Source organism: Callionymus lyra, chromosome 14, assembly GCF_982586985.1.
Source record: "Callionymus lyra chromosome 14, fCalLyr1.hap1.1, whole genome shotgun sequence".
Classification (NCBI taxonomy): domain Eukaryota; kingdom Metazoa; phylum Chordata; class Actinopteri; order Syngnathiformes; family Callionymidae; genus Callionymus; species Callionymus lyra.
Window position 1 is genome coordinate 9,014,499 of NC_141831.1, and position 27,381 is coordinate 9,041,879.

At 40.4% G+C, this 27,381-nt stretch overlaps 1 protein-coding gene across 6 annotated transcripts in view; it reads left to right on the plus strand.

The window, feature by feature from the left end:
- The window catches only part of mtmr4 (myotubularin related protein 4), a 28,517-nt gene extending 4,909 nt beyond the window's left edge, over positions 1 to 23,608 (plus strand). For 2 of the 6 annotated variants that reach the window (XM_087806989.1, XM_087806990.1), the window contains exons 3-20: positions 7,113 to 7,202; positions 10,016 to 10,132; positions 10,802 to 10,831; positions 11,163 to 11,245; positions 12,351 to 12,517; positions 12,650 to 12,746; positions 14,022 to 14,135; positions 14,219 to 14,409; positions 14,480 to 14,608; positions 15,534 to 15,645; positions 16,057 to 16,252; positions 17,359 to 17,544; positions 18,256 to 18,426; positions 19,027 to 19,184; positions 19,263 to 20,565; positions 21,307 to 21,417; positions 21,497 to 21,585; positions 22,353 to 23,608. In XM_087806989.1, the coding sequence (XP_087663115.1) occupies positions 7,113 to 7,202; positions 10,016 to 10,132; positions 10,802 to 10,831; positions 11,163 to 11,245; positions 12,351 to 12,517; positions 12,650 to 12,746; positions 14,022 to 14,135; positions 14,219 to 14,409; positions 14,480 to 14,608; positions 15,534 to 15,645; positions 16,057 to 16,252; positions 17,359 to 17,544; positions 18,256 to 18,426; positions 19,027 to 19,184; positions 19,263 to 20,565; positions 21,307 to 21,417; positions 21,497 to 21,585; positions 22,353 to 22,530 (3,522 nt within the window). In that variant the 3' untranslated portion in view covers positions 22,531 to 23,608. Of the gene's footprint in view, positions 1 to 2,714; positions 3,094 to 7,112; positions 7,203 to 10,015; positions 10,133 to 10,801; positions 10,832 to 11,162; positions 11,246 to 12,350; positions 12,518 to 12,649; positions 12,747 to 14,021; positions 14,136 to 14,218; positions 14,410 to 14,479; positions 14,609 to 15,533; positions 15,646 to 16,056; positions 16,253 to 17,358; positions 17,545 to 18,255; positions 18,427 to 19,026; positions 19,185 to 19,262; positions 20,566 to 21,306; positions 21,418 to 21,496; positions 21,586 to 22,352 lie in introns of those variants that run through there. The other 4 variants (XM_087806984.1, XM_087806985.1, XM_087806986.1 and 1 more) reach the window with 4 other exon arrangements.
- The last annotated feature ends 3,773 nt before the right edge of the window (positions 23,609 to 27,381 follow it).

The window sequence follows — 27,381 nt, forward strand, 5'->3', positions numbered from 1 at the left end:
TGTCCATCTTTCCCTAGCTAGTGACCAAGACATACCTGTACTGCCTTCTTTAACCTGGACAAGATGTTTCACTCTTTTTTTGACCACGGTCTCTGATTTAGAGGATCTCCCAGTGTTTTCAGAGAGAACTGAAAGTCCTAGGAATATTCTGTTGCAACAATACTTATCACAATACACAGAGGATATGATGTATTGAAAACTGTAGAAACAAGGATTTGTAGTATTGTCCGAGTCGTAGCTTTCAGTTGTTTTGAAACCAAAATATGTCAAAACATCAGGTTTAAAAGCTGCTACTGTATCCTCTCATCCTTGGTCATCTCGTGGGAAGAATGTAATGGCTGCTTTCATCTTGCAGCTGGAAGTTTAATTGCAACACAAAAATGAACAAACTCTGTCAATATTTGCATGTCAATTGTAAGAACTCAAGAATGAGTTGAAAGAAAAACTCCTGTTGGAGCCAGTAGCACCACATCATCTGGAAAAAGTGGTGAAATCCTGTGGGCACCAAACTGAACACCTACATGGCAAATGGTTCAGTGGAACATCTGAAATGAATGCAGAAATCACAATTTCTTTGTTTAAATTGAATCCTAGATACATGATGAATGCACCTTTTTGTTTTTGGTTGTCATAAGTTGTCCACTAGTCGAATATCTTACACGTGAAACCCTTATCTTATTTGAGTAACTTCTTGCCATCATTTAGAAATTGAAAGTGATTTGGAGTCTTTTTTCTCTGTTGACTCATTTCTAGTTTCTGTATGTTTCACTATGAACATGTAGACTGAGGTCCGTGTCTCCGTGACCTCCTTTCCTAAAATAACATTCAGACTAACGAGGCCAAGTGGGGTGATCACTTTTTTTAGCAGTGCGACACTAGGACGAGCCCTAATGTTAAGACTCAACCACTAGAATACACATTTGTTTTTTATAGATTCACGTTTCTTTTTCTAAAATTGCTCCTTTAAGTCAATTTAGTTGATAAAAGAAAAACATTAAATTGTAACAAACAAAGTTATTCTAGGTGACCATTTTTATTTCTCCTTTTACTAGTCACACCTCCTTTTTTGAGGAATGTTTTTTAATGTTTACAGGCTCGAAATTCCGACCATATAATTAAATGATCAACCCAACAACCATTTATCAAGTGATTGTAATTTAATTAATCAAACTTTGGACATTAAGTTGGAGGTTGAATGATTAAGGGTGCACCTTCTTTGCCTTTAGTTTAATGTGCATTAATCATTCTTATCTACAAGTTTCCTTTAGCTGGTACAATTAAACTTTTTGTTGTTGCTTAGAACTTCCTTGGAATTCATGCATCTAATATAAAAGCCTTAATTTGAATTAAAATGTCTTGGAGTATAATTTTCTAAAGTCATACAATTTTTCTTTAAGATTTCGGTTCTATTCGGTTTATTAAAAATAATGAACAGATTCTGGCACAATCACAACAGCGGAATTGAGAAAACGGTGAAGCTTTTACAGCCGGGACAGATTTATTTGTGCTTCTACTTCACACGGTTAATTAATTTCAATGAGAATTGGCTGTAAAACCAACATTTTTGTTCATGGCTCGCAGTAGTACCAGGCAATGAGCACGAGGAACGGGATTTTTTTTTGTGTCAAAAAAAGGCATGATTTTCTCTAATCGATTTGGGTTTTATTTATTTAAAAATTTGGTCTCCAATATATATATATAATTATTGTTTTATTATATTACACATCGATAAATCAAAACTGCTCAACAGTGTTCAGAAATGGAAAGACGCACCAAGTAAAACATAAGAAAAAGTGCAGTAATGTTTAATGTATACATTTATTTTAATGTGATTAATTGTATACAGAGTTGGTATTCAATTTTATTTCAAAATGTATTTAGAAAATGGTAGTCTTGAATTTAACTTGCATTAAGGTGTTTTTTGGTTGGATGTGTTAATTTGCCTTGAATGTCTATTGTTTTTTTTAATAAATCTTATTGTTTGATGCGTTGAATGTGTCGGTGAACACTGTTACGTAATCCAAAGGCGGGGGGAGGACATGCAGCCGAAGGCATTGGTTGTTGCGACTGATGAAGAGGAGGATAGTGATTAACGGGGGAACAATGACTTTCCTCGAGTGTTGGGTCGTATTCAATGTCACCTTTTTATCGCGGACCAAAGGGTCGTGTGGTTTGGGTTCAAAAAAACTGCGTCGGTGCATCTCGCGAGGACAGACTTTTTGTCTAGAATGCTGTGTCACTGGAAATCTCCGCATAGACCGGCTCTTCTCAACACCCTCCCTTCCTCTGTCCCCCTGCTGCCACGTATTTCAGTGTGTCCAGACCAAAAGAAAAGAAAAAAACTCCTGATGAATTAGAGTCATGATCATCGATCTACAGAACGCTCGTTCTTGCCACTCGCCATATATTCTCCGGCGTCAGATGGTGCGAGGCATGGCAGCTGGAGTGTCCGCGGTTGCCAGCGGTACTCCGTGTGCTTCATCGCCCGGTTGCTGAGGCAAAGGCATATTTATGAAGAAATGTCGGTGAAGGGTGAACAAGTGGGGGAGGAGCAAAAAGGACTGGAGGGACACTGGGAGAAATGTGAGCATGTGAGAGATGCTCATGCAGAGGGTGGAGCTTAACGGACCCATGGTGTACCGTGTCTCCTCCTCTCAGTTTTCCTCAATCCACTTGCTGTAGTACAACTGCTGCATTCTATTCTTTTTTAAAAAAAGGTTCCGGAATCCATCGGACAGTCTTTTATTCACACAGGGATTATCTTCTCACAAACGGAATCCGGTTCAAGGTGGTCTCTTTTCCCCCTCCGTAAGACCATGAAGGGGGTGTGGTGGTCCCCTGATCTCGGACACACTTGGCGTATCTTGTAACACTCAATCGGAAGAGGGATTCTTGTGAGGCGGATTTGCCGTGGAACGAAAGGGAAAAGGAGAGGAGAGGGAGTCTTTGGTGAGGGGGAAGGATGGTAATGCCGGCTCCTCGTGCTTCAGTCGTGCTGCTGCTTCATAGGCTGCGTGCCGTTCGGGCTCAGCCCCGCCTCACCTCGACATGAGCCTTGCAGGAAAAGTATCCTGCTCCATGCTCAACTGCTTTGTAAGTCAACCTGCCCGTCTGTACATCCAAAGAAAAGGAATTCACATGATGGATTTTTGTGTTGAGTGTTTGCCTTCTACCTATAGCTCTGGGGGGGTGGGGTGTGATATAGCTCGCAGGATGATACACGTGAGTGCTGCAGCTATTAAATAATGGCAAAGACATCCACTATGAATAGAAGTCCCTGTGTAAGAGGTGGTACAAATCTTTTTTTTTTTTTTTTTATGGCTTCAATCACTCAAGTGTGATGCATTTTGATTGGCAGGTGAAAATAAGGGGCTGTTCCTGAGTACGGACATGTTTTTTTTTCGGAGCGCCCGAAGGATGTGTATCTACTGTAGCGGTATCGAAGTGAATCCACTGCAGTGGGCCGGCTGCGTTGACGGTTACTGTTTGGGATGTCCTGAAGAGTAGGGGCACATATCAGGTGTCTGTGGTTGGAGATGAAGTAATGGGAGGGTTGACCTTCATCTGAAGATCCATCAATCCTAAACCGTGATGTACGTGTTTATAAATGGGTTTGCTGCTAATATATCTATTTGTTAAATATATATATTTTTTATTTATTGTATCATTTTTTTACGGTCTGAAGACTCTTAGACTCGTAAAGCCCGGGAATCCCATGTGGCCCATGAGCAACCTTCAACTGGCCCAGACACTTGTATGGAAGTGTAGCTGTTGAAACTGTTTTTAATAATTTCTTGTTTTCAATAACCGATGAGGCAAAAGTAAAAATTTGATCACGCTCAACCCGTTTTATTTAAAAATATATATACTGGTTTTATTTATGTTGTAAGTCATAGTTATTGTCATTTTACACTTTTAAGCCGTGTTCATGATTTGAAACGAGGACGTCAAACTCATTCGCACAAGGGGTCGAAATATTTGAACAGTCAAAGTTGCAGGCTAAACGAAATGTATTTTTACCAAACCTTCTGTAGTAGATTTCATATTGTGGCACGCTCAACAAATTCCTTTCAGTTTCACTGTTACTGGGCGCCTCTTATCTTAAACGATAGCATCTTTATACAAGTCAATATAAACATGAATGTTCTTAGTCTTTGGCCAAATAAAATGACTTGGCAGCCTGAGATGGACTTCATTTTTCCACTAGTCGAATATCTTGCATGTGAAACCCTTATCTCATTAGTTGATTAACTTATTGCCATCATATAGAAATTGAAACTGATTTTGTGATGGGAGTAATTTTCTCTGTTAACTCATTGAACTACTTTCTGTATCTCCATTTCTTGTCTCTTATTGGCCAAATAAAGTGATCTTGCCACTGAGGTGTATAATAATATCCAATACTATTGCAGCATTTTAAGTGTTAACAGTGTCATTACTCTGTCTGTCCATGTCTGGCAGAACAGGTACTTAAAATAGGGTTGATTCGGAACACGGTGGACACTGAAATATTAATATTGACGGGGAAGGGCCGGGCAGACGAAGAGATGCTGGTGAAGAATTTTTATTCTTCCATCTTTGCTCTTGACCCAGTTAAAATAACCTTCCCTTTTGATTGGTATGGAGTTAGTTTTACAGCACTTTTTCTTCTATATGTCTTTGATTTACAATTCTAAGGACTATCCCTTCCATGTGATATTCAGTATTCAGTAAGGATCATATGGGAGTTTGGAATAAGCTTTACATGTTACTTCAACAACAGATCTTATTCACTGAACCTCTTTGAAGTACTATTGAATAAATGATCAACCTTCTTGGGGCAACGGGGTTCTAAAGCCTCTATGGCTGAAAAGACCCAAAAGATACAAGGAGGATGTTGTATCCATGGCAACCAGACACTCATGAATCTTGTATTGTTAATATAAGCTTGCACTGGTTTCATGATGCTTTCATGTTTACTCTATTCATTTTCTGGTGTAAAAAAAAATGAAACCAAAACCTTGTTGCCATGCAGCTACGTTTGTCTATTATACTTCCAGGTTTGTATTCGAGTCCATTGATGCCTGTAATAAGGGTGGTTTATTATCATTTATGCTGAAGTTTGAGGAGAACTCCTGCACCCAGCAGTGACAAAGCAAAAAAAAATGGAGCTCTGCTCAATTTCACTTTGGACGATGGTCTCATTGTGCTCACATTGATTTAGGATCTTAAAAAATGTTGGCAGATGCAATGACACTCGCACTCTGAAAAACTGATTCATTTTTTTTTTTTGTCTAATGAATATTAATGCTGTACTCATGTTTTCTATTAAATCACAGCTTCGGAAAAGGACGATACAAAAATATGCATGTTCAACTAAATGCATAGATGCCTGTTTTCAAGATTGTGACCTCAATATTTGGATCATATGTCTTGGTCGATGCCGACTGCAGAATCTTTCTAACCATCAGCTGCTGAGTCATGACATGCAATATGCGTCTTGTTTTCAACTCTTTATTGATCTGGAATGGGGGATTCCTCTTTCATCACGTTTGTCTTACAGAGGGAACGGTATAGTCCAAAGATAAAATTGTAAATATTATAAAAGCTGTATACTTTTGAGCACCCTTTTACCGTCTGAACTTTTTTTTAATCCACTAATAGTGCTATGTTGAGCAGTATTGCGTCGATATGTCTCCAACAAGCTTCATTAAGTACGTGGAATGCTGGCTTCCAAAGTGCTATGTCAGGGCAGCTTCACAAGAGGCGTCTGGTGCCAAGCATTTCTCAGAAATAAGCCGCACAAATGAAAGGATTATAATGTACTTCAGGAAAGCATTTCTATATAAAATGTTTGACTTTCATAAATTAAACTTCTACAGATTATAGTGGTGCAGTTTGCTGCCTGACAACGTCTTAGATGGATCACCCAGTATTATAGTGAGTGATGTTACTGCCCGAACGTCCCCGTGAAAGTCATATTCTGCAAGTTAAGCCTTGGTAAGGTCAAACACAAGGACGGATTAATTAATTTTTTTCATGATCGTTCACTGTTGGAGAACTAAATAAATAGTTATAAAATGATAATAAATAAATATAAATGCATAAATAAAAAATATAAAGGCATTGGGATAGTTTATATATATTTTTCCCAGATTTACAGCCACAGAAATTAGGCTTTTACTCTATAATGGATCTTAATGAGTCTATTAAAAAGTCGAGTTAAATTTAAGGTTTTTATGTTCAAAAAAAGGTTGCATATGACATTAATTATTTATGAATAAACAAGTTTTATCGTTTGGATACACACCAGAGGCTTTATGTGTTTTATTACTATACGAGCAGGATTATTTATAAATGTAGGCTTGGCATCACGTTTTACTACTCTCAGCAATTGCAGTATCCTACATGTGATTCTTATCGGCAGCGTAGTGCTTTTTAATTTGATGATTTCCATGCCAGGTGCTCGGCACACATGAGGCTCCTTTCATTGTCATTCAGTTGCATCGATGCGCTTTTAAACGGCTAACCTTGTTTTCTGCTGCTGTCCATGGACAATTTCAGATTTGCGCTTTTATTTTCATATTCATAAAATTCTCACCAATTTAAACCAGTTTTTCCTGTTAAAGGTCTTGTTTTATTGGTGTGAAAATGTCATCTCCAGTTTGGTTTGAACATGCTGAAAATCCCAACGAATGATTGAAATTGGCCGGGTTTGCCAAACGCGTCACTGGGCTGACTTTATCTCTGTTTGCTCAACTCCATGAAGTCATGGTAGAATTTTCAGACATTACCCCATTCGTGATTTGGTCTTAAATGCAAACTATAAAAAAAAATTCCATTACTGAATATCCAGTTTTGTGTTTGACAAAATATTTTTTTAATAAAATACACACCATCTATCTTGAGGTTTTTTAATATGAATAAAAGTCAAGTTTCTAGTTTTCCTATGTCTAATCATTGTGAGTCTGGGCTGGAACATGTGGGATATATTCCAGCTGGTATGTGTCAGAGACTTAACAGCCGTGCACTAGATCTAAAGGAATTGTTTGTTTTGTAAATGCTACCCTGAAAAATGTTTTCTTTATACCACCGGATTGTATCTGAACATGTCCTTCTTGTGTGTGCTACAGGGTGAAGAGGGCCCTCCCAGTCTGGAGTACATCAAGGCCAAGGATCTGTTTCCCCAAAAAGAGCTGGTGAAGGAGGATGAAAGTCTTCAGGTGGGCCAAAGGGAGATCTTTAACGCATCTAGAGTTTCGCTCATAAGGTCAAACGTCTTTGCCCAGCAGTTCTCTTTCCTATATAATCTGAGAAAAACACCTAGAGCCACTATGAAAAGTATACCTTGCATTAAACCAAATCTGCGAAGTATCGACCATGTAATTTTTGCACTTTGCTTTGTCGCCCAGCCAACCAATCACTGCTGACAACAGTTATAATATTTTATAGTGTGTGTGTGTGTATATATATATATATATATATATATATATATATATATATATTATTTGTGCAGGTTTTTCCTTGATATTCTGCAACTCCTGTGTTGTTCTCAGTATTTTCTTGACCTTTTAAGCATATATTTTATTGAATATTGTTTTGATTGTTTAAGTGCTTTGTGACCCTGGTCTGGAAAAGCACTATATAAATACAAATTACTTACTTACTTATAGTCATATAATTAACTCCCATGAGGCCTTTCTTCACACTACTCTGTTGAAATGTCCCCGGTACTCGATTTCAAATTTAAACCTTTGAACCATTTTTGGGAGAAATTGGAAACTAATCCAGGTTTCAAATAGTTCGCGATACGCAACCCTAGTTCCTACAGTATCACAATATACTGTGTGTATATATATCAATTGTTGCCCCTGTATTGTTATTACAAAACTCTTGCATCCCAATATAAACATCCCAATATCCAAAATCACACTCTATACAAGTTTGACATACTGATGTTGACTCTGAAACTGACCAGGGAAGGATTAAATAGTTGTTTACTGTTATTCCAGTAATTGCAAGAGTGTTTAAGTGCCTCTGAAGTGAAAAAAAGCCTCTAAGGATAATCTGTTTAAGCACAGTCCGAAATGTTCCAGTTCTAGCAGCTCATTTTAACACCAGTTTGTCGGCAGTTTGGCCTGTCCGGGTCTTGTTTCCTTGGTGCAAAATCCTGCTGGCAAACTACAAAACATACCCCATTTATTACCCCCCTGTCTCGCCTCTGTCCATCTGTGAATCTCATGGCACGTCTGTGCATGTAAGCAAGCGAGGATGCATACAAATGTGGTCTCCAGGATTTTTCTGCAGGCTCGGCTGCTGGAAGCGGAAGTCACGACTCACGAGTCTATGATTATTATTCATGGGGCTTTTCGGCTCACACTCGGCTTTCTCGCGCCCTCATTTGAAACAGAATTCTGCTGCTGAAGGCTTTGTAGAGGAAACGTGACACGGCGTCTTCTTCTGTGACTCATGTACCTACTTTTGGAGCGGCATGTTAGCTGACACACTTTCAAACAGCTCCGTAGTGGCACATATCTTTTTAACTCGTCTGAAGCCATTAGTTCTATTTAAATCATGCATGTCTGACGGATCGGAAGGATAGTTGCGTACATTTGTATTGAAATGTTAGGGATGAATATTTCATATATTGACCTCTGCTGTGCTGGTTCTGGACGCTGGCAGAGATTGATAAAAACATGTTCAGCCTGAGACCTGCCGCAGCAGCTGTTGTGATAAACGCCAGGGTTTTATATTCGCTCCCACTGCTCTTTGGACTTGACCATCCCTTCCATGTGATAAAGTTTTTTTTTTTTTTCTCCCAGGTCTGGATTAAATAAATGTGTCACCGTGAAGCGTGTTTGTTTGAAACTATGGTAATGTTAAAAGTAGGTTTTTGGTGATTTCTGACTTCTTACCATAATCTGCCATCTGTCCTGCTGCATGTCCTGGTTTCACTTGCATCACTCGCTCCTGATATGCGTGACTCAGCTCTGATGCTAATGCATGCTGAGGTCATGTTTTCTCTATGCAGAGCAGAAAGTCGAGGCCTATTATCTAGTTGCTGATGTTGCTATAAAATTCCTCAGGAGGTGGCTGTTATGATTCGGGACAAAATAAAAGACATGTAAAGTGACCTGAATTTAAGGATGAATAAATAAAAAGGTCTCTGCCACTACTAGGCTAGTTTACTATTATGGTGCTGATAAAGATGAAGGGTAAAACTTGTTCTGCTACTTAAAACGTAGTGAAGAACCGGCTTGTGTTTCATCATTTTAGGACCATCATGTGACTACATTTGTGGTCGACTAAATTTACTTACATTTGTTGTGTCAACACTTTAGATATCTGCTCACATGTTTGCCGACTGCTGTTTTTAAATGTAGACAAACTTCACAAACTATCTATTTTGTACTCACTTTAATTCTATCCATCACAGATCTTTCTTCTGCTTTTGAAAGCATTTCAGAATTTACATTTGCCCTTTTTTTTTTTTGGATTAATAATACTGTAAAGTAGAATTAAAATAGACAGTCTGGAAATAGGCCCTGATTTACGCATTTATCTATCACTCCCTTTGTTCAGTCATGCATACAAATGTGCCCTCTGTGCACACAAAGATTTACTGTGGAACTAATTGGCGGCCACACATGCAAACTATTTCCCTAATAATTCCCTTATCTCTGATTTATGCACAAGTGCAATCTCCACAATGTCCATTAAGATTTGTCAACCTTTTACCCGTAACCATAAATAGAAGCATGCAATCCCAGAGTGTCTCATTTCATTAGGTGTGTTCATAAATGGTGGACGTGTAGAAAAGTTTGTGTACATATGGGGTAGGTCTGCAGCAACAACAACAACAACTCGGCTTCATTAGTCCTTTAAACTAATCGACAACAATCGAAGTCTTGCGTCACGGTTGAAGAAGGACAAACATTTGGAAACTCTTGTTGATTTTCGGACATATCTTGAAGACCAAACAGAACTTGTTGACTGTTAAACTTGTTTAGTCTAAAAATGTTTTGTGTCCTTGCAGGTGCCATTCCCAGTTCTCCAGGGCGAAGGGGTGGAATATCTTGGTCGTGCAGATGAAGCCATCATTGCCATATCCAACTACAGACTACATATCAAATTCAAGGACTCTGTTATCAATGTAGGTGCAGCTGGATCTATGATTTGTTTCCCCAAAGGTTTTAAAATGTTTCCACTACTTATGTAAAGAATTGAGGCATTTATGCTTCCATGGCATGACGATATTTCTAAACCATAATTGCACCTATGGAAACTATTAGTGTAAACAAGGGGCTTGTAAAGTGAAGTGGTTTGCAGGCATAGTTTTAATGTCAGTTCTCACTGGCACCGGAGTTTTCCATCCCATTCCCACTCATGGCATGTATTCTGTAAATGCAGATCGACCAACGTCTGCTATTGCAGCAACAAATCCTCCTTTTCCACAAATCCTTGGCATCCTTTGAAATATTGCTGAAAACCCGTGACGGGCAGAACCTCTCACCCACACTCTTCATCGTCATACCTTTTTTTTTCTTTCTCCTGTTGTCCTTTTGCCCCATCAGTGTTTGTCTTTCCATGATTTCAATGTAACAAGGTCATGTTGCGCGACAAGTGGCGCACCATGTGACCAGTTATCCATCTCCAGAGCTCTTTGATGTTTTCCTTCCCTTTTTAACTCTTCATTCTGTTTCGTCTCCTAAATCTTATGGTTTAATAGTTTTTCCATTTCCTCCTGTCTCGTTTTGTTCCTCCCCCTCCCTCACACCTCTTCCCTCTCTCTTCTGTGATCCATGGTGTCGCTGTGTTTTAGACCTACCCAGGTGTGGACAATGAAATATCTGTGAGTACCGTGTGATGAAAATCCCCACCCACAGTCTAGACGGCTTTATTTAGCTGCCAACGTGATTACAGAGCCATGGAGACAAATTGTACTCCGAGGCATTTGAGTAGCAATTCTGTTTTGTTATTTTGACTTCCTTATCTGCTCCTCGTGTCAAAATGACCTTGGTCCAGAACACGTCGGTGTTAAGATGCATTTATATGCAAAGATAAATGTAGAGTTGAAAGAGATATTCAATTGGCTTTTTTTTCTGTAGTGAAATGGGGGGGTGTTTTTTTACACGACGGTAGATCCGAATGTTCGGCACTAATGTTCCCTGTATCCGCTCCAGGTGCCACTCAGGCTGATCGAGGGGGTCGAGAGCAGGGACATGTTCCAGCTGCTCATCATCTGCAAGGATTCCAAAGTTGTCAGGTAGGAGTAATGGTTTAAATGTACACATGGGTTCAGGTAGACTGCACAATTATACTGCCCGTTTGTATCCTCGAATCAAGTTTAAACATTTTTCTTATTAATCATCTCATAGTAATAGTGTCGATCTCGAGGCCGGTGTCATTTGGTGAAGGTTCACTTGATGGTTAACTCAAAGTCAAAGCAGACTAATGTTCATGTTGACCTTGTGACCAAAAGAAATGACAGTATTTATGATGAGGAAAAATAAATTAAAATGCCCTCTTATTCTAAGGCCCACTGGATTATGAGGCGCAATGTGTGCTGTAGTGATTTAAGCTTCGAGCTGACCAAAGAAAAACCAATAGAATTTGACAGATGAGAATTTCAAGGTCATTCAGTACAACCGGTAACAAGTGATTTATGTCAACATCGATACAGATACTTTCAAGAATAAAACTGTTGGAGGAACAACTTGGAGATTGTTGGGATTGATCAAGTCTTCTTAGAATTCAAGACTATGTAACAAGATGTATGAGTTTGACTGAGAGAGACACTTATTAATTTAATAATGTTTGACCCCCGACCTGTTAAAAGATTTCCGGCCCACTGTGTGATTGAGTTTTACAGGCTGTTATGACGAATACAATTGACATCATAATTTGCTCCTGAAGATCAATACCATACTAACATTTAGGACAAGATTATAATGGAGTAATTTAATTGAAATATAAAAGATAAATTTGACACTCATTTAGAAATTAACCGAACCATGTGTCGTACAAAATATTCCAGCATAGCTTCAGCGTCATGTCGCTGACTCTCAGACATTGTGCTCAAGTACACAAATCTGCAGAGGAAGTTGAGAAATCTCTCCTGTTGTGACATAAAAGTCGTGTTCCTGAATGATGGCTTATCCTTTAGTCCTCTCTAAAGTCTTGCAGCAAAGAGTTTTCCTTCTCTGATATGCCTTTTTTTTTACAACACAACTGTGGGTCTGTGCGTATGAGTAACATTACATGACACAGCAGTCGGAGCCCAGAGACATTTGTACATTTGTGAAATGGCTGTTTGAAAAGAAATCCAGCCTTTAAAATGAAACGTGTCTTGTTGCTCCGTGTCTGCACAGATGCCATTTCGCAACGTTCAAGCAGTGCCAGGAGTGGGTGAAGCGGCTGACTCGGGCCATCGCTCACCCCTCACGACTCGAAGATCTGTTCGCTCTGGCTTATCACGCCTGGTGTCTGGGAGGGAGCGCTGACGACGAAGACCATCACGTTCATCTTTGTCGCCCAGGTAGAATCCCTTGTCTGATGCAACCCTTCCTCCCTAAATGTTTAACTGGGCGTTGTTTATCTTGGTCAATGGTTTCCCTGTGTCAGTTAAATGTGTCAAGTTTCTTCGGTTAACCGTCTGCTCTGGTTGCAGGTGACCATGTACGACAGAGGATGGAAATGGAGGTCAAGAGGATGGCCTTTGACACGCAGAATGTCTGGAGAGTTTCTGATATAAACTGCAACTACAAGTATGTAACTTCTTCATTACCCTTTTAATTCGGAGCCTTTTAAAGTCAATATAAAATGATGGCCTATAATTATAGTTGTATAATTATTGGATAAGGTCATGTATTTTGAAAATATTCAGTATTTTAAATGAAATTATAAAAATTAAAAATATTCTACTTTTAAATATACAATGGAATACAAATTTTAGAGAAACCTTTTTTAAAGTTTCAACCTTTTAAATTCAACTATCGTATTTACCTCTCTATAAGGCGCACTTAAAAGCCTTTATATTTCTCAAAAAACGACAGTGCGCCTTATTATCCGGAGCGCATTGTATATGAAAATGGTGGGTGACTTGTTTACAAACACTGTCATGACTCTCCGCCGACTGAGCTGACACGCCGTGGGCGGGATTACGTCATTGCGCCAACCTGCGGTTTGGCAATAATGACGCACATCGTCATGGTGTACGTCTATGGAGTAAGATTACTGCCACCGGTTTGAGCTAGTGTCACTCTGCTGCGCGCTCAACATGTCATACTTGCGTGCTCTAGATGTCATACACATGCTCAACATTTGTCTGCTCACACCAGTTTCACACGCTGCTGCTTGAAGTGTTTTAAACATAATTTGATCATCATTACCATGGAAGTGAACAGAGTTGTCAGTATCTTGTATCTTTTATTCTATGCGACTTATAATCCTGTGCGGAAAATATGGTACTAAACTCGTGGCACTGATATACTTCCATATGATTATCCACATGATAATCATTTATTTCAACTGAATACATTCAGATTCCTGTTTTAAAAAGCTCTTAGATCGAGCCACACATGCCAAAACCACATCACTGTAGTCTTTCCAGACGCATGCGAAAATAAAAGTTTGTGCTGCGTTGAAAGCCTGTGACAGCAAAGTCCTCAGGGGGAGCCAGACATTCAGGACACCTGGATAATTAAAAAAGCAGCAACCTGCTGAGGCCCATGACTCGGCAAAGTCTGTCTCGCCGCTCTATCTCCCTCACACACTCACACACACACACACACACACACTCACACTCTGTGTAGGAGGTACATGCTGCCTTCAGAGTCAGCAGATAACTTAAAATGTGGGAGAAGTCAAACTGACTACTAGCTAAATGTTAAAATTTAATCCATTTGGGTGAATATTTAATGATGTCCTACAACTGAGGCGTGAAACTCGATCACACAATTGGCCAAAATTACTGATCAGCCTAAACGTCTGGGGGAAAAATGCAGCTTTAAATGTAAACGTCTTTTTCTTTGCACCCACAGACTTTGCTCCAGCTACCCACAGAAGCTCCTGGTTCCCATATGGATTACTGACAAGGAGCTGGAGAGCGTTTCTTCCTTCAGATCCTGGAAGAGAATCCCTGTCGTCGTCTACAGGTGCGTGTTATACTCACTTGATGCAGCTTTTTTTTTTTTTTTTACAGCTCCTTCTATAATCAATTTCCATCATTGAACTCCAGGCATCAGAAGAACGGGGCCGTGATAGCACGATGTAGTCAACCGGAGATCAGCTGGTGGGGCTGGAGGAACACTGACGACGAGTACCTCGTCACGTCCATCGCCAAGGCCTGTCACATGGACACGAGCAAGGGTCCCGGTGGGGGAGGGGCATGTCGACAACGTGGTGAAGACTCGTCTGATAGTGATTTTGGTGAGAAAACACCTTAGAAAAATCAGCAGTTTTATCGTGTTATTAATATGAAATGATTGTTATTTAACAGACTCCTCATTGACGGGCGGCTCAGGATGCGAGGACAACACGGTCCCACAAAAGCTGCTGATTTTGGACGCTCGGTCGTACACGGCTGCCGTGGCAAACCGAGCGAAGGGAGGAGGCTGCGAATGTGAAGGTTGGTGAACAAAATCACAACTAACAATTGCTTCATTTATCTAAGTAATAGTTATTTGTAAAGATCTTTCTGGACCAGGGTCACAAAGCACTTGAGCAATCAAAAAACTAAACGCAGTTAAAAATACCTCCGAATATAGAAACTCTAAAAGGCCAAGACAACATAAGACAAACACAGAAGTCCCAATGTAGGTTAACAAAGTAACTATATAGTTAAAACTCATGTTCCCGGGGCAAAATCAAAGAATATAAATCTTCATGTTTATATATTGACCTATAAAAAAGGAATCTTTTTCACGTTTGTTCATTCTTGTTGCAATTAAACTTTAAGCCACTAGATGGTAGGGTCATTTACGGCTAAAGGAACCCCCCAGGATCACAGCAATGACTGAGGACGAGAGGATACAGTTGACTCCAGCAGCTTTAAAGCTGACTTTTGGAAATATTTTGGTTTTAAAACAAATGAAAGCAGTTACGACTTCGTCAAGAATCATGTGGTCTGTAAATTCTACAACACCAGAGTCGAGTTCTCGACAATACTACAAATATATCCTTGTTCCTACAGTATCGCAAAATTTCACAATACATATCGCAATATATCATAATGTTGCCACTGTATCGTGACATGTATTGTATCACCAGATTCTTTCATTCAATTTTTCCTCGTCTTGAGTCATAAAAAAGAATCTGTTTGCCACATAAAATTCCTTTCTGTGTGGTCTGCTAAGGAACGCCACAATAGACTGATGTCGTTCACTATCTGCTGAGTAATTGCATGTTGACCTACTTTGTTTACCTGCTCAGATGAGATAGAAAACAGCCACCACTGTGATCTCTGCAGTATAATTACACATGGAAATACAGTAATTGTCGCATGAATTGCTCACAACACTCCATCTAACAATAACACTGCTGTACCTTCTCAGAGTACTACCCCAACTGTGAGGTCATGTTCATGGGAATGGCCAACATCCACGCCATTCGAAACAGCTTCCAGGCTCTGAGAACGGTGTGCAGTCAGATACCAGACCCGGGAAAGTAAGTGGATCCGTTTGACCTTTTCCGTCTGAGTGGCTGGGCTCTCTGTTGTTGACGGTGGTGGCCCGAACCTCGCGGTAAGGGAACACCCACCAGGAGATCACAGCTACAGACGAGCCAGAATCCTGCCACGGCCCCCAGATTCCTGTCATTAGAGATGGACCCCTGATATTTTGTTTTTGTTTACTTGACTCCTTACACGCATCAAGGTCAAAGCGTATGCGTTGGCATGTCAATAACGTGTTATCTACGCAGCCGTGACGTCGTGCTTTTCAGCCCTCGGAAATGGGTCAGCGCTCCCTGACTCTTATCTCGATAACGAGGCCGAAAAGATGCCTTATCTCCTCTCCTTTATGGGTTTATTCCACTATATATCCCAAAGTGATGTCGTCCTTTTTTTCCTTTTGCCAGTTGGCTTTCTGCCCTGGAGAGCACCCGCTGGCTGCAGCACCTGTCCGTCATGCTGAAGGCCGCCACTCTTGTGTGTTCGGCGGTGGAGCGAGAAGGTCGTCCCGTCATCGTTCACTGTTCGGACGGATGGGACCGCACGCCGCAGATCGTAGCCCTCGCCAAGATCCTGCTGGACCCGTACTACCGGACATTAGAGGTAAAAGTCTGGAGAGAAATGTTTGTAAGAAAGCACTTATTATCCCACCGGCCTGTGTCTGATGACACTTTTTGACATCACACACACAACAAGTGTGTAGATGATGAACTATAATTTTGACATAAACGTACTTATCCCTGATTACTGCTTTCACCTCCACTCCACACATCACCAGCACACTTGTGATGAACAAGCTTCACATATTCAGTTTAACCTTTAACTACAATATGATTCAGACCTTTTTCTAGATGCATTTTTACATCAGTGTTTTTCAACCTTTTGAAACTGGCAGTTCATTTTAACGTTCACTGTGTAACGACAATCATCTCTTTCTAACTTGGGAATTAATAGTGAAGGGTTTCAAGGAGGTATCAAGAAACGGTGTCTTCATTTTGTAAGCACTCTCTGCGTTGTAATGCTCTGATTGAGTAATTCAATGAAACCTGGCAACATTTTCAAACGGAGAGCGCCATCTAGTGGCCTTTCACAATGAAGATGTATGTATGTATCATGATATGTTGTTGGCTGTTTCATGACGCCTCATCAAACCATCAAGAATACATTTGAGCTTTTTTAACTTATTAACAATGAAACAAACTTCCATCTGACCTTTTATGATCCTGTTTTGATGTCAATCAATGAGTACAATGTGAAGCTGTTGTCTGGTTTGGAGCAGCCACTGGAATATTTGAGTGAATCTAGGAGGTAGAAATATGAAACGACAGGTTTCAACTCCCCTCAAACTAAAATAAAATCTCTTTTGACTCGTGTTCATAACTTGATAAACGCCCTTTGCTACAATCTGACTCCTGCAGCTCTAGGGAATCTTGCCATCAGGTTGCAGGTATAGGTCGTCCATCAGGGATGTCAAACTCAATCACACAAGCGGCCAAAATCTTTTAGCCGTTTAAGTCGTAAGACAAACAGAATGTGTACTTGCAAGTTTGAGTCTGATTCTGCTATTATTTATTATTGGACTCTCAATATATCTTAATTGTCGCTCTAGTTTGTCCATCAAACGTCATTACCCTCATTGGACGCTTCTGTATAGTTGTTGACATCGATTGTTCTTATCTTAAACACTGACATCTGACGGTCGTCCACAGGGATTTCAGGTGCTCGTCGAGACCGAATGGTTGGACTTTGGCCATAAATTCGGCGACCGCTGTGGCCACCAGGAGAACACGGACGACGTCAGCGAGCAGTGCCCGGTTTTCCTCCAGTGGCTGGACTGTGTCCACCAGCTGCTGAAACAGTTCCCCTGCCTGTTTGAGTTCAACGAGGCTTTCCTGGTGAGTGAAGACGCCGACCTTCACTGGCATATGACTAGCTTTTGATTAAACCAGCTGGATTATTAATCATAAATTAATCGGTGTGAAGACGTTTCTAATGTGGGCGTGTATTAGCATGAGTATGATGACAGAACACGTATCATGAGGCACAAGCAGTGCAGTAGGAACAAGGATATATTTGTAGTATTGTCGAGTACTTGACTCTAGTGTTGCAGGATTTACAGACCACATGACTCTTGACGAAGTCTTAACTTCTTTCATTTGTTTTTGAAACCACAATATGTCCAAACATCTGCTTTAAAAGCGGCTGGAGTCACTGTATCCTCTCGTCCTCAGTCATTATCGAGATCTCGCATGGTTTCTTAAGTTGCGGATGACGAAACGACTGCTGCCATCTAGTTGTTGGAAGTTGAATTACAAAACGATCAGAATATTTGCATGTGAAAAAAGCAATTGTTTTATTTTCTACACTTTTTTTTTTTAATTTGAACCATAAACAACTATGTTAAATATCAAATATGATTTGAAAGCCAAAATCAAATTCACAAAAAAGACCATGCAGTCCTGCTGAACATCGATACAGTAAATATTTAATATTTTGGTAGTTACTAAAGGTGGGTGTCCATGTGAGGGAGTGTTATCTCTTATCTGCTGCTACTGTGTGAGAAACCACATCTGTTCACATCTGTGCTCTTTGTAAACTCTCCGCAGGTCAAACTGGTGCTTCACACCTACTCGTGTCTGTACGGGACGTTTCTCTGCAACAATGCGCGCGAGCGCGAGGCCCGGAACATCTACAAGCGGACCTGCTCGGTTTGGTCTCTGCTGCGCACGGGCAACAAGAACTTCCAAAACTTCCTCTATGTTCCCGGTCATGATATGGTACATGTTTCCTTCTCATCCTCATCAGTGTATGATTATGATGTTGCCTCTTTGTCTTAAGTGACTGACTGTATGATTTAAGTTTGTGTATGTATATCTGTGGAAGTATATCTGTATGTTTGAATGGTTGAGTTTATCATTTCAAATGTTGAATCTTAAACAATTCAATAACAATTTTGAAGGATTGGTGTTGAAGCTAGTGCTAGTGAAGGTCATTCATATCAATGTGAAGATCATTTAATTCATTTTTTTCTATATTAAAAAGTAGTTTTCGTTTTTTTTAAATAGAATAGAAATATGAATTTATTTTTTTAATTTATGCACCGAGTTTGATCTTTTTATTCCAACAACTAAAACATACAGTTTATAAATTGTTTATAAAACATGCTTTTTTTTGTGCTTCTACATCGTATGGTCTGGTGTCACTTTTATATCATGATTTTCATATTTAGTTTAAATGACAATGAATGAAAAAAAAATTGAATTTAGAAAATGTGTGTAAAAAAAAATAAATCTTTTCCTCTCTCCTTTATGGGTTTATTCATCTAAAAATATTTATTTTGTTTGTGACGTCACTCTCATACTTCCATGAACGTCCAGCAGATCCTGCAGCCTGTGTGCCACACTCGGGCTCTGCAGCTATGGACGGCGGTCTACCTGCCCACCACCTCGCCCTGCACGGCCGTGGACGACTCCATGGACTCGTACCTGCCGCCCAACGTCCCCGGAGACGAACTCACCGCTCGCTCTTTGGACAGGTATTTCCTCGCCGCTCACTTTTTCTCCTCCACTTTTTTTTTTTTCCTCAACCAATCACAATTGCCCGTTCGTCGCAGACTTCCAAAGACGCGCTCCATGGAGAACCTGGTGTCGGCGTTTGAGAACGGGATGCCTCTGACGCGGACCTCCAGCGACCCCAACCTGAACAAGCTTTGCCAGGAGGGTCGCCCCGTCTCCGGGGAGGTCAAACCTGCCAACGGTCTGGAGAGTCCCGATGGTCAACCGGTCGAGGATCCTGACGTGTCGCCGGACTCCGATCCGGATGTGGAGGCGGCGACGGAGGAGGAGGAGTCCTGTCTCACCACGCAGCCCCTGCCCTCCTTCCCCCTCCCCCACGTCCACTCCTGCGAGGATGTCGCACCTTGTCGCCCCCCCAGTCCCCCCAGTCCTCCGCCGGTGCTGCAACAGGCCGCGCTGCCGCTCGCCGCCCCCCCACTGCCACCCCCGCCCCCTGAGGCCGAGACCCCCGACAGGACTCCTGAAAGCACTTTGTCCCCCTCCCACGCTCCAGAGCCATGTTTACCTCTGCCCTGCAAGAGCACCGCAGCCCCCGCCATCACCCTTGACCCCAGCGACGGTCAGGAAAGTTGCCTTCCCGAGATCCTGGACCCGCCAGGTGACACTCGGACGACCCCCCTGCTCTCAATGGAGGATTCCACCGAGACCATCACGGACGAGGCGGAGCTGCCCCCAGTTGCCGATGAAGTGGAGATCCAGAAGGAGCCGTTGGAGTCCCAGCTAGACGGGGAGGAGTCGAGGTCGGAGCTCGGTGAGAGGGGCTCACCTGCAGACTACGCCGACCGCTCCGCTCACCTGATCTCCCAGAGCCAGATCTCAGACTTATTCGGCTCCCAGTGGGAGGGGGTCCAGGGTCTGGTCCGGTCCGCGTGCAACGGCGCGAGTCACTCCGGGTCCGGTCGGACATTTCAGCCGAACGGCTTCCACAGCCGTCGACTGGCCTCCAGGCTGCTGCGCTCTCAGGCGCCTCCGGAGGCGCAGTGTTGCCGGAGAGAGGCCCTCGGGTGCCCGGCGAGTCCGCTGCAGCCGGCATGGCTGACGCCCGGGCGGGGCGTAGGCTACAGCTACTCCCTAGCGGGACATCCTTTCCTGCCCGCGTCCTTCTACTCGCCTTCGGCCTCCGGCTCCCCTCCCCCCGCCCAGGCGCCCCCGTACCTGGACGACGACGGGCTGCCGGTGCCGATGGACGCCGTGCAGCAGAGGCTGCGGCAGATCGAGGCCAGCTACAAACAGGAAGTGGAGGTTCTGCGGCAGCACGTGCGGCGGCTGGAGATGAGACTGGAGAGTAAACAGTTCAGCAGCCCCCCCTCGGAGCCCGACATCGACTACGAGGACGACATCGTGAGTTTTTTATTTTTCAAATGTATTCATTTATCTTTACCATGTATTCCAATTGCCATTCATCATTTCTTTATATTTGTTTTGACTAATATTCAGATATTGCTTCAGTATGAAATGATTTTATTAATATTTTCCAATATTGCGATTTAGTATGTGATATTATCATTATTTTTTACCAATATTCTGATTATTCAATATGTTATTGTATTAATTACTAATATTGGTATTTGTATTCAGTATTCGATACGTTTTGTGTTGGTCATAATAAACAATAACTTAAAAATAAATGATAGAATCAACATTTAACACCAGGTCCAGGCCTGAGTATTATGATAAATTAAATTAATTGTTTGATAAATAAATAAAGTATTTTATTTAACTTTTGAACTGTGAAAATAAAAGGAAGATTAATAGCATCACACTACACTTGGGATGTCAACTCTAACCAATAATTATAAATATCCCACGTATTAAAGTGAAAAATGTCAATACTAATGGAATATAAAATGATTACAATGAAATAAAAAAAACATTTTTTACTATTTTTAATGCTGGCTAAAATAATGGAAAACACAGAACCCTTGTGTGCCTTGCTTTTGTTTCTGCTGCCACCTAGTGTAGAGTCAGTGTAATTTTATTTTATTCATTAGATACAAATTGACGTCACAACTTCAGATCTCTTATCTAAAAAGTCTTTGCATTTGTTTCCCGTCGTGTTTTTAAACTCGTGTTTCTCCTCAGACGTGCCTGCGAGAATCTGACAACAGCAACGACGAGGACTCCCTGTCGTCCCACAGCGAGGACCGTCTGTCCGAGGGCAGCTGGGACCGAGTGGAGAGCAAGGACACCGAGGTGAGTCCAGTCCTCTCTGGTCACCCCTCTCTCCCCCCCCATCACCCCCCGATTCTCACACTCAGGTGCTTGTTTGTAGGTCACGAGGTGGGTCCCCGACCACATGGCCTCCCACTGTTTCCACTGTGACAGTGAGTTCTGGATGGCAAAGAGACGTCACCACTGCAGGTGCAGCTTCTTCTTCTTCTTCTCCTTCTTCTTCTCCTTCTTCTTCTTTTTCTCCATCACTCTTTTAACAGCTTCTTTAAACACCTTTGAAACTGAAATATTTTGATTAAATAATCACAAGTTCAACTTGAAAAAGTTATCTTATGTATTTCATTAGCGCTTTGTGACCCTGGTCTCGAAAAGCGCTATATAAATAAATATTACTTACTTACTTACTTACTTATATTTTTCATGGCTTGACGGATACAACAGCTTGTATGTCGCCACCTACTGGTCGGAAATTGAATTCAATTAATATATCAAGAAATGATTACATTTTCTAATATTCTAATATATAAGTGTATCGGTGATACGATTGGCTGAAAGTGGCAAAGTTTACTGCACCAATATTTATAATAATAATAATATTGAATTTAAAAGACTGCAAATGAAAAAATATTAAATTTGGAAAAACATTTATTTCGTCAATTGAATTAGAATCTCAATCTCTGTGTAAAAATACAACTAAAAAATAAAATGATAATAATTTGAAAAAAAACAAACAAGTTTCTTTAAATTGAATTAATAAAAATATAATTTAAGCTTTTAAATATAGATATGATGGTATTTCATTGTTAAAAAAAAATAATAATTCAATGCTTTAAATAACTTTCATTATTAAAATAATGTGTTTAAATTCAATCATGTAATATTTCCTGATAAAACTGATACTTCCATGTATTTCTTGTCTTATTCTAAACAATAAAGTTTCTTCTTCGTCTCACCAGGAACTGTGGCAATGTGTTCTGTAAAGACTGCTGTCACCTGAAGCTTCCCATCCCGGACCAGCAGCTCTACGACCCGGTCCTGGTCTGCAACACCTGCCACGACCATCTCCTGGACTCGCGCAACCGCGAGATCCGCAGCCAGCAGCTGAAGAAGGCCATCGCCACAGCGTCCAGTTGAGGGAAGCGCCGCCGTTTTTCTTTTTTTTCCTTTGAGAAGAGCAGGTTAGTCCCGGGATCTCCTCCTCCTGATGATCCGCGTCGTCGGCCCCCGGCACGCCGCCGCGGCGCCGGCTGAGATTTGGGGGCGAAAGGATCGTAACTCTGGCGCGTTCCCTGTGAGATCTGCGGGAGAGGGTTCCCCCCCCCTCGAAAAACAAACTGTCGGACCAGTGTGGATGAGAGCGCCCCCTACAGTCCACCCGCACCTCCTCCAGTCGCAGTCTCGCACTTCAAAGGACAATCGACTCCCCCTGGACTCTGCTGGAGGCTTTAAGAGAGTTGCTGCTACAGTATTTAAAGTCTAATTTTGTATCTTATTTTGTGCACTATCGGAAAATGGCTGTCGTCGTATTTTGAGGAAGAATCTTGAGACCAAACTTGAGTTAAAAGGGAGAGAATCTGCTGTTAACTTGCCCCCCCTCCCCCACCCCCCGCGTCGGTTCATTTTTTCCCCCCCGGAGCTTGAATGTACCGTAAAGTGGAACTGGAGTGAGTTTGTGTCTGTGTTTCATTGCTGATGTGTTTCAGACTCGTTCGTACACGTGGTGTGGTTTCATGTCATCACTGCTGCTCCCCCCCCCCCCCCCCCCCCGGTGACGCCACATCGCCCCCTACTGGACGCCTCGGCAGGTGAGGAGAAGGAACAGGGTTTGTTGTCGTTAGCCGCTCGAGCTCTGAGACCGGGATACAAGTCGCCGGTTCTCGTTCCCCCTCCCTTTGCTCGTTAATGATAGTGCCATAACCCCCGGTGCTGCGAGGGGGGAAGACGGCCACAGTTTTTTCCAAAACTACCACCTTTTAGCTGCTTCTAACACCACGACAGGATCTTAACGTTAGTTCACTCTAAAAACATTTCAGTGACGCCGGTGGGAACGTGGTGGAGTCTCGTGGTGGTTGGTGACATCAAAGGAGTCCAACAGTGTAACATATTTATCAGATCTGTTAGTGGTGCCTAAACAAACCTGTCACTCAATCATTGTCGTCCAGAGATGCACTGTCAAAGTAAACATGGACGGAAATAAAAGATTATATCATGACTTTCTGTTGTCGAGTGTTTTTAAAGATGAGATGAAACTGTTTTTTGGATTTAAAGACAAAATACTGAAGATAAATAATATTTGAAAAGCAATATCTGAATTTTTTTAAAATAAAATTTAAATTTGTAAAGGAAAAACAATTTCAAAAATGTCTTTTTTTTAAATATTGATAAATCCATTAATTGTATTTATTAAAAAGATTAAAATATTTAAAAACGTGTGTATATATACACACACACACACACTTTTATTCATATTTTTTCATATTTCTTCCTGTTCATATTTTGTTTTTTTGCCATTATATTTTTAAATTTGCAAAATATTGTATTTTTTTATGCTCAGCATTGATGTATATTTGACTTGATGTTTCTCTTTGTGTGCGTTTGTGTGTGTATATATATATATATATATATATATATACAGTATATTTATATATAAACTATTGTTTTTGATTGTTTAAGAGCTTTGTGACCCTGGTCTGTGAAAGGCACTTCACATATAATTGTTGCTTACTTACTTTTACTAATATATATATATATATATATATATTTATGTACATTCCCAAAATTTGCACAACTTTTTATTCTTGCATTTTTGTATATTATGACATGTTTAGCTGTAACCGGTTCTTCTTAAATGCTGAATTTCTCAATGAAGATAAATAGTAGTATAATAAAGTAGTATAAATAAAAGTATCTATTAAATAAAATGTCAATTGTTGCTGATTATTACTGCGATCCTTTCTTTATTAAAAACTAGTTAATTTCATATATATATACAGTGCCTTGCGAAAGTATTCGGCCCCCTTGAACCTTTCAACATTTTGCCACATTTCAGGCTTCAAACATAAAGATATAACATTTTAATTTTTTGTCATGAATCAACAACAAGTGGGACACAATCGTGAAGTGGAACGAAATTTATTGGATAATTTAAACTTTTTTAACAAATAAAAAACTGAAAAGTGGGGCGTGCAATATTATTCGGCCCCCTTGCGCTAATACTTTGTAGCGCCACCTTTAGCTGCAATTACAGCTGCAAGTCTCTTGGGGTATGTCTCTATCAGTTTTGCACATCGAGAGACTGGAATTCTTGCCCATTCTTCCTTGCAAAACAGCTCGAGCTCAGTGAGGTTGGATGGAGAGCGTTTGTGAACAGCAGTCTTCAGCTCTTTCCACAGATTCTCGATTGGATTCAGGTCTGGACTTTGACTTGGCCATTCTAACACCTGGATACGTCTATTTGTGAACCATTCCATTGCAGATTTGGCTTTATGTTTTGGATCATTGTCCTGTTGAAAGATAAATCTCCGTCCCAGTCTCAGGTCTTTTGCAGACTCCAACAGGTTTTCTTCCAGAATGGTCCTGTATTTGGCTCCATCCATCTTCCCATCAATTTTAGCCATCTTCCCTGTCCCTGCTGAAGAAAAGCAGGCCCAAACCATGATGCTGCCACCACCATGTTTGACAGTGAGGATGGTGTGTTCAGGGTGATGAGCTGTGTTGCTTTTACACCAAACATATCGTTTTGCATTGTGGCCAAAAACTTCGATTTTGGTTTCATCTGACCAGAGCACCTTCTTCCACATGTTTGGTGTGTCTCCCAGGTGGCTTGTGGCAAACTTTAAACGAGACTTTTTATGGATATCTTTGAGAAATGGCTTTCTTCTTGCCACTCTTCCATAAAGGCACGACTGATTGTTGTCCTATGGACAGACTCTCCCACCTCAGCTGTAGTTATCTGCAGTTCATCCAGAGTGATCATGGGCCTCTTGGCTGCATCTCTGATCAGTCTTCTCCTTGTTTGAGATGAAGTTTGGAGGGACGGCCAGGTCTTGGTAGATTTGCAGTGGTCTGATACTCCTTCCATTTCAATATAATTGCTTGCACAGTGCTCCTTGAGATGTTTAAAGCTTGGGAAATCTTTTTGTATCCAAATCCGGCTTTAAACTTCTCCACAACAGTATCTCGGACCTGCCTGGTGTGTTCCTTTGTCTTCATGGTTCTCTCTGCGCTTTAAACAGAACCCTGAGACTATCAAAGAGCAGGTGCATTTATACGGAGACTTGATTACACACAGGTGCATTCTATTGATCATCATCAGTCATTTAGGACAACATTGGATCATTCAAAGATCCTCACTGAACTTCTGGAGTGAGTTTGCTGCACTGAAAGTAAAGGGGCCGAATAATATTGCACGCCCCACTTTTCAGTTTTTTATTTGTTAAAAAAGTTTAAATTATCCAATAAATTTTGTTCCACTTCACGATTGTGTCCCACTTGTTGTTGATTCAGGACAAAAAATTAAAATTTTATATCTTTACGTTTGAAGCCTGAACTGTGGCGAAATGTTGAAAGGTTCAAGGGGGCCGAATACTTTCGCAAGGCACTGTATATAAACTGTATTGTTTTTGATTGTTTAAGAGCTTTGTGACCCTGGTCTGTGAAAGGGACTTCACATATAATTGTTGCTTACTTACTTTTACTAATATATATATATATATATATATATTATATATTTTATGTACATTCCCAAAGTTTGCACAACTTTTTATTCTTGCATTTTTGTATATTATGACGTGTTTAGCTGTAACCGGTTCTTCTTAAATGCTGAATTTCTCAATGAAGATAAATAGTAGTATAATAAAGTAGTATAAATAAAAGTATCTATTAAATAAAATGTCAATTGTTGCTGATTATTACTACGATCCTTTCTTTATTAAAAACTAGTTAATTTTATATATATATATATATATATATGTATATAACACTATATTTTAAATAATTGTCTAGTAAATGTGCGTAATGATTCATATTCTCTAATATTCAATCGTATCATGTGCAGTAAAGAACTATACAGTATATATTTTTGTTTCGTTTATTATACAAGTGTCCAGCAGAGGTCGCTGTGTTATAGCGTTTGTTCTTCACTCACTAAACCATCACTGAAGAGACGCGTCGACTTTACAAATGACAAGAAAATGTTATTTTAAAGCAACTCTTAAGGAACCGAATATATGAGCTGGATGTTCTGGTGATCAGAAAGAGAGCTAATAAACATTTAAATATATTATAAGTAGCGTTTTAAAACTGTTTTTTTGGGGGTATCAGCCTCGTTCCTAAACCAGTGTTTCTGCCTTGCTTTTCTCAACATAAAAAAAACGACACGTCTGTTTCCTCATCGTCCATCGAAATCATTTTAGTAATTTTCCGAGTCCACTCTATTTTTAAACAAAACATAGAGTTGCATTTTATTCAATAATATATATTTTTTCGTCATTTTCTTTTGCCTGTCTTTCATTGTTTACGTTTTTTTATGAACCTGTCTTGTCTGTTCTACTGACATAATAATATTATTAAAACATAACGAGGCAAAAAAAATGGTGTAATAAAAAAAAAGTTTTACAGTCAACCAACGGTGTACAATTTGATTTAAAAAATAAAATTGAATTAAACTACATATATAATAATAAATATATCCTTTTAAACATCTGAAGTACTGGTGAACACTTCAATCTTTATGTGTACTCTTAAATTAAATTAATATTTTGATTCAACTTGTCAATTTGTTTTTAAAGCTCATGCGGGCCATATATATATATATATATTCGTATTTTTACTATTAAGTGTTTTTATATTTACTATTTTCATTATTTGTTTTACTATTTTTCATGGTTGTTTTTTTCGTCTTGCTCGTGTGTGTTTAACGGAAAAAAACCATAGTTTGACCAAAACGATCAACTTATTGTGATTCATGTTTTTCTAAAGCTTTAA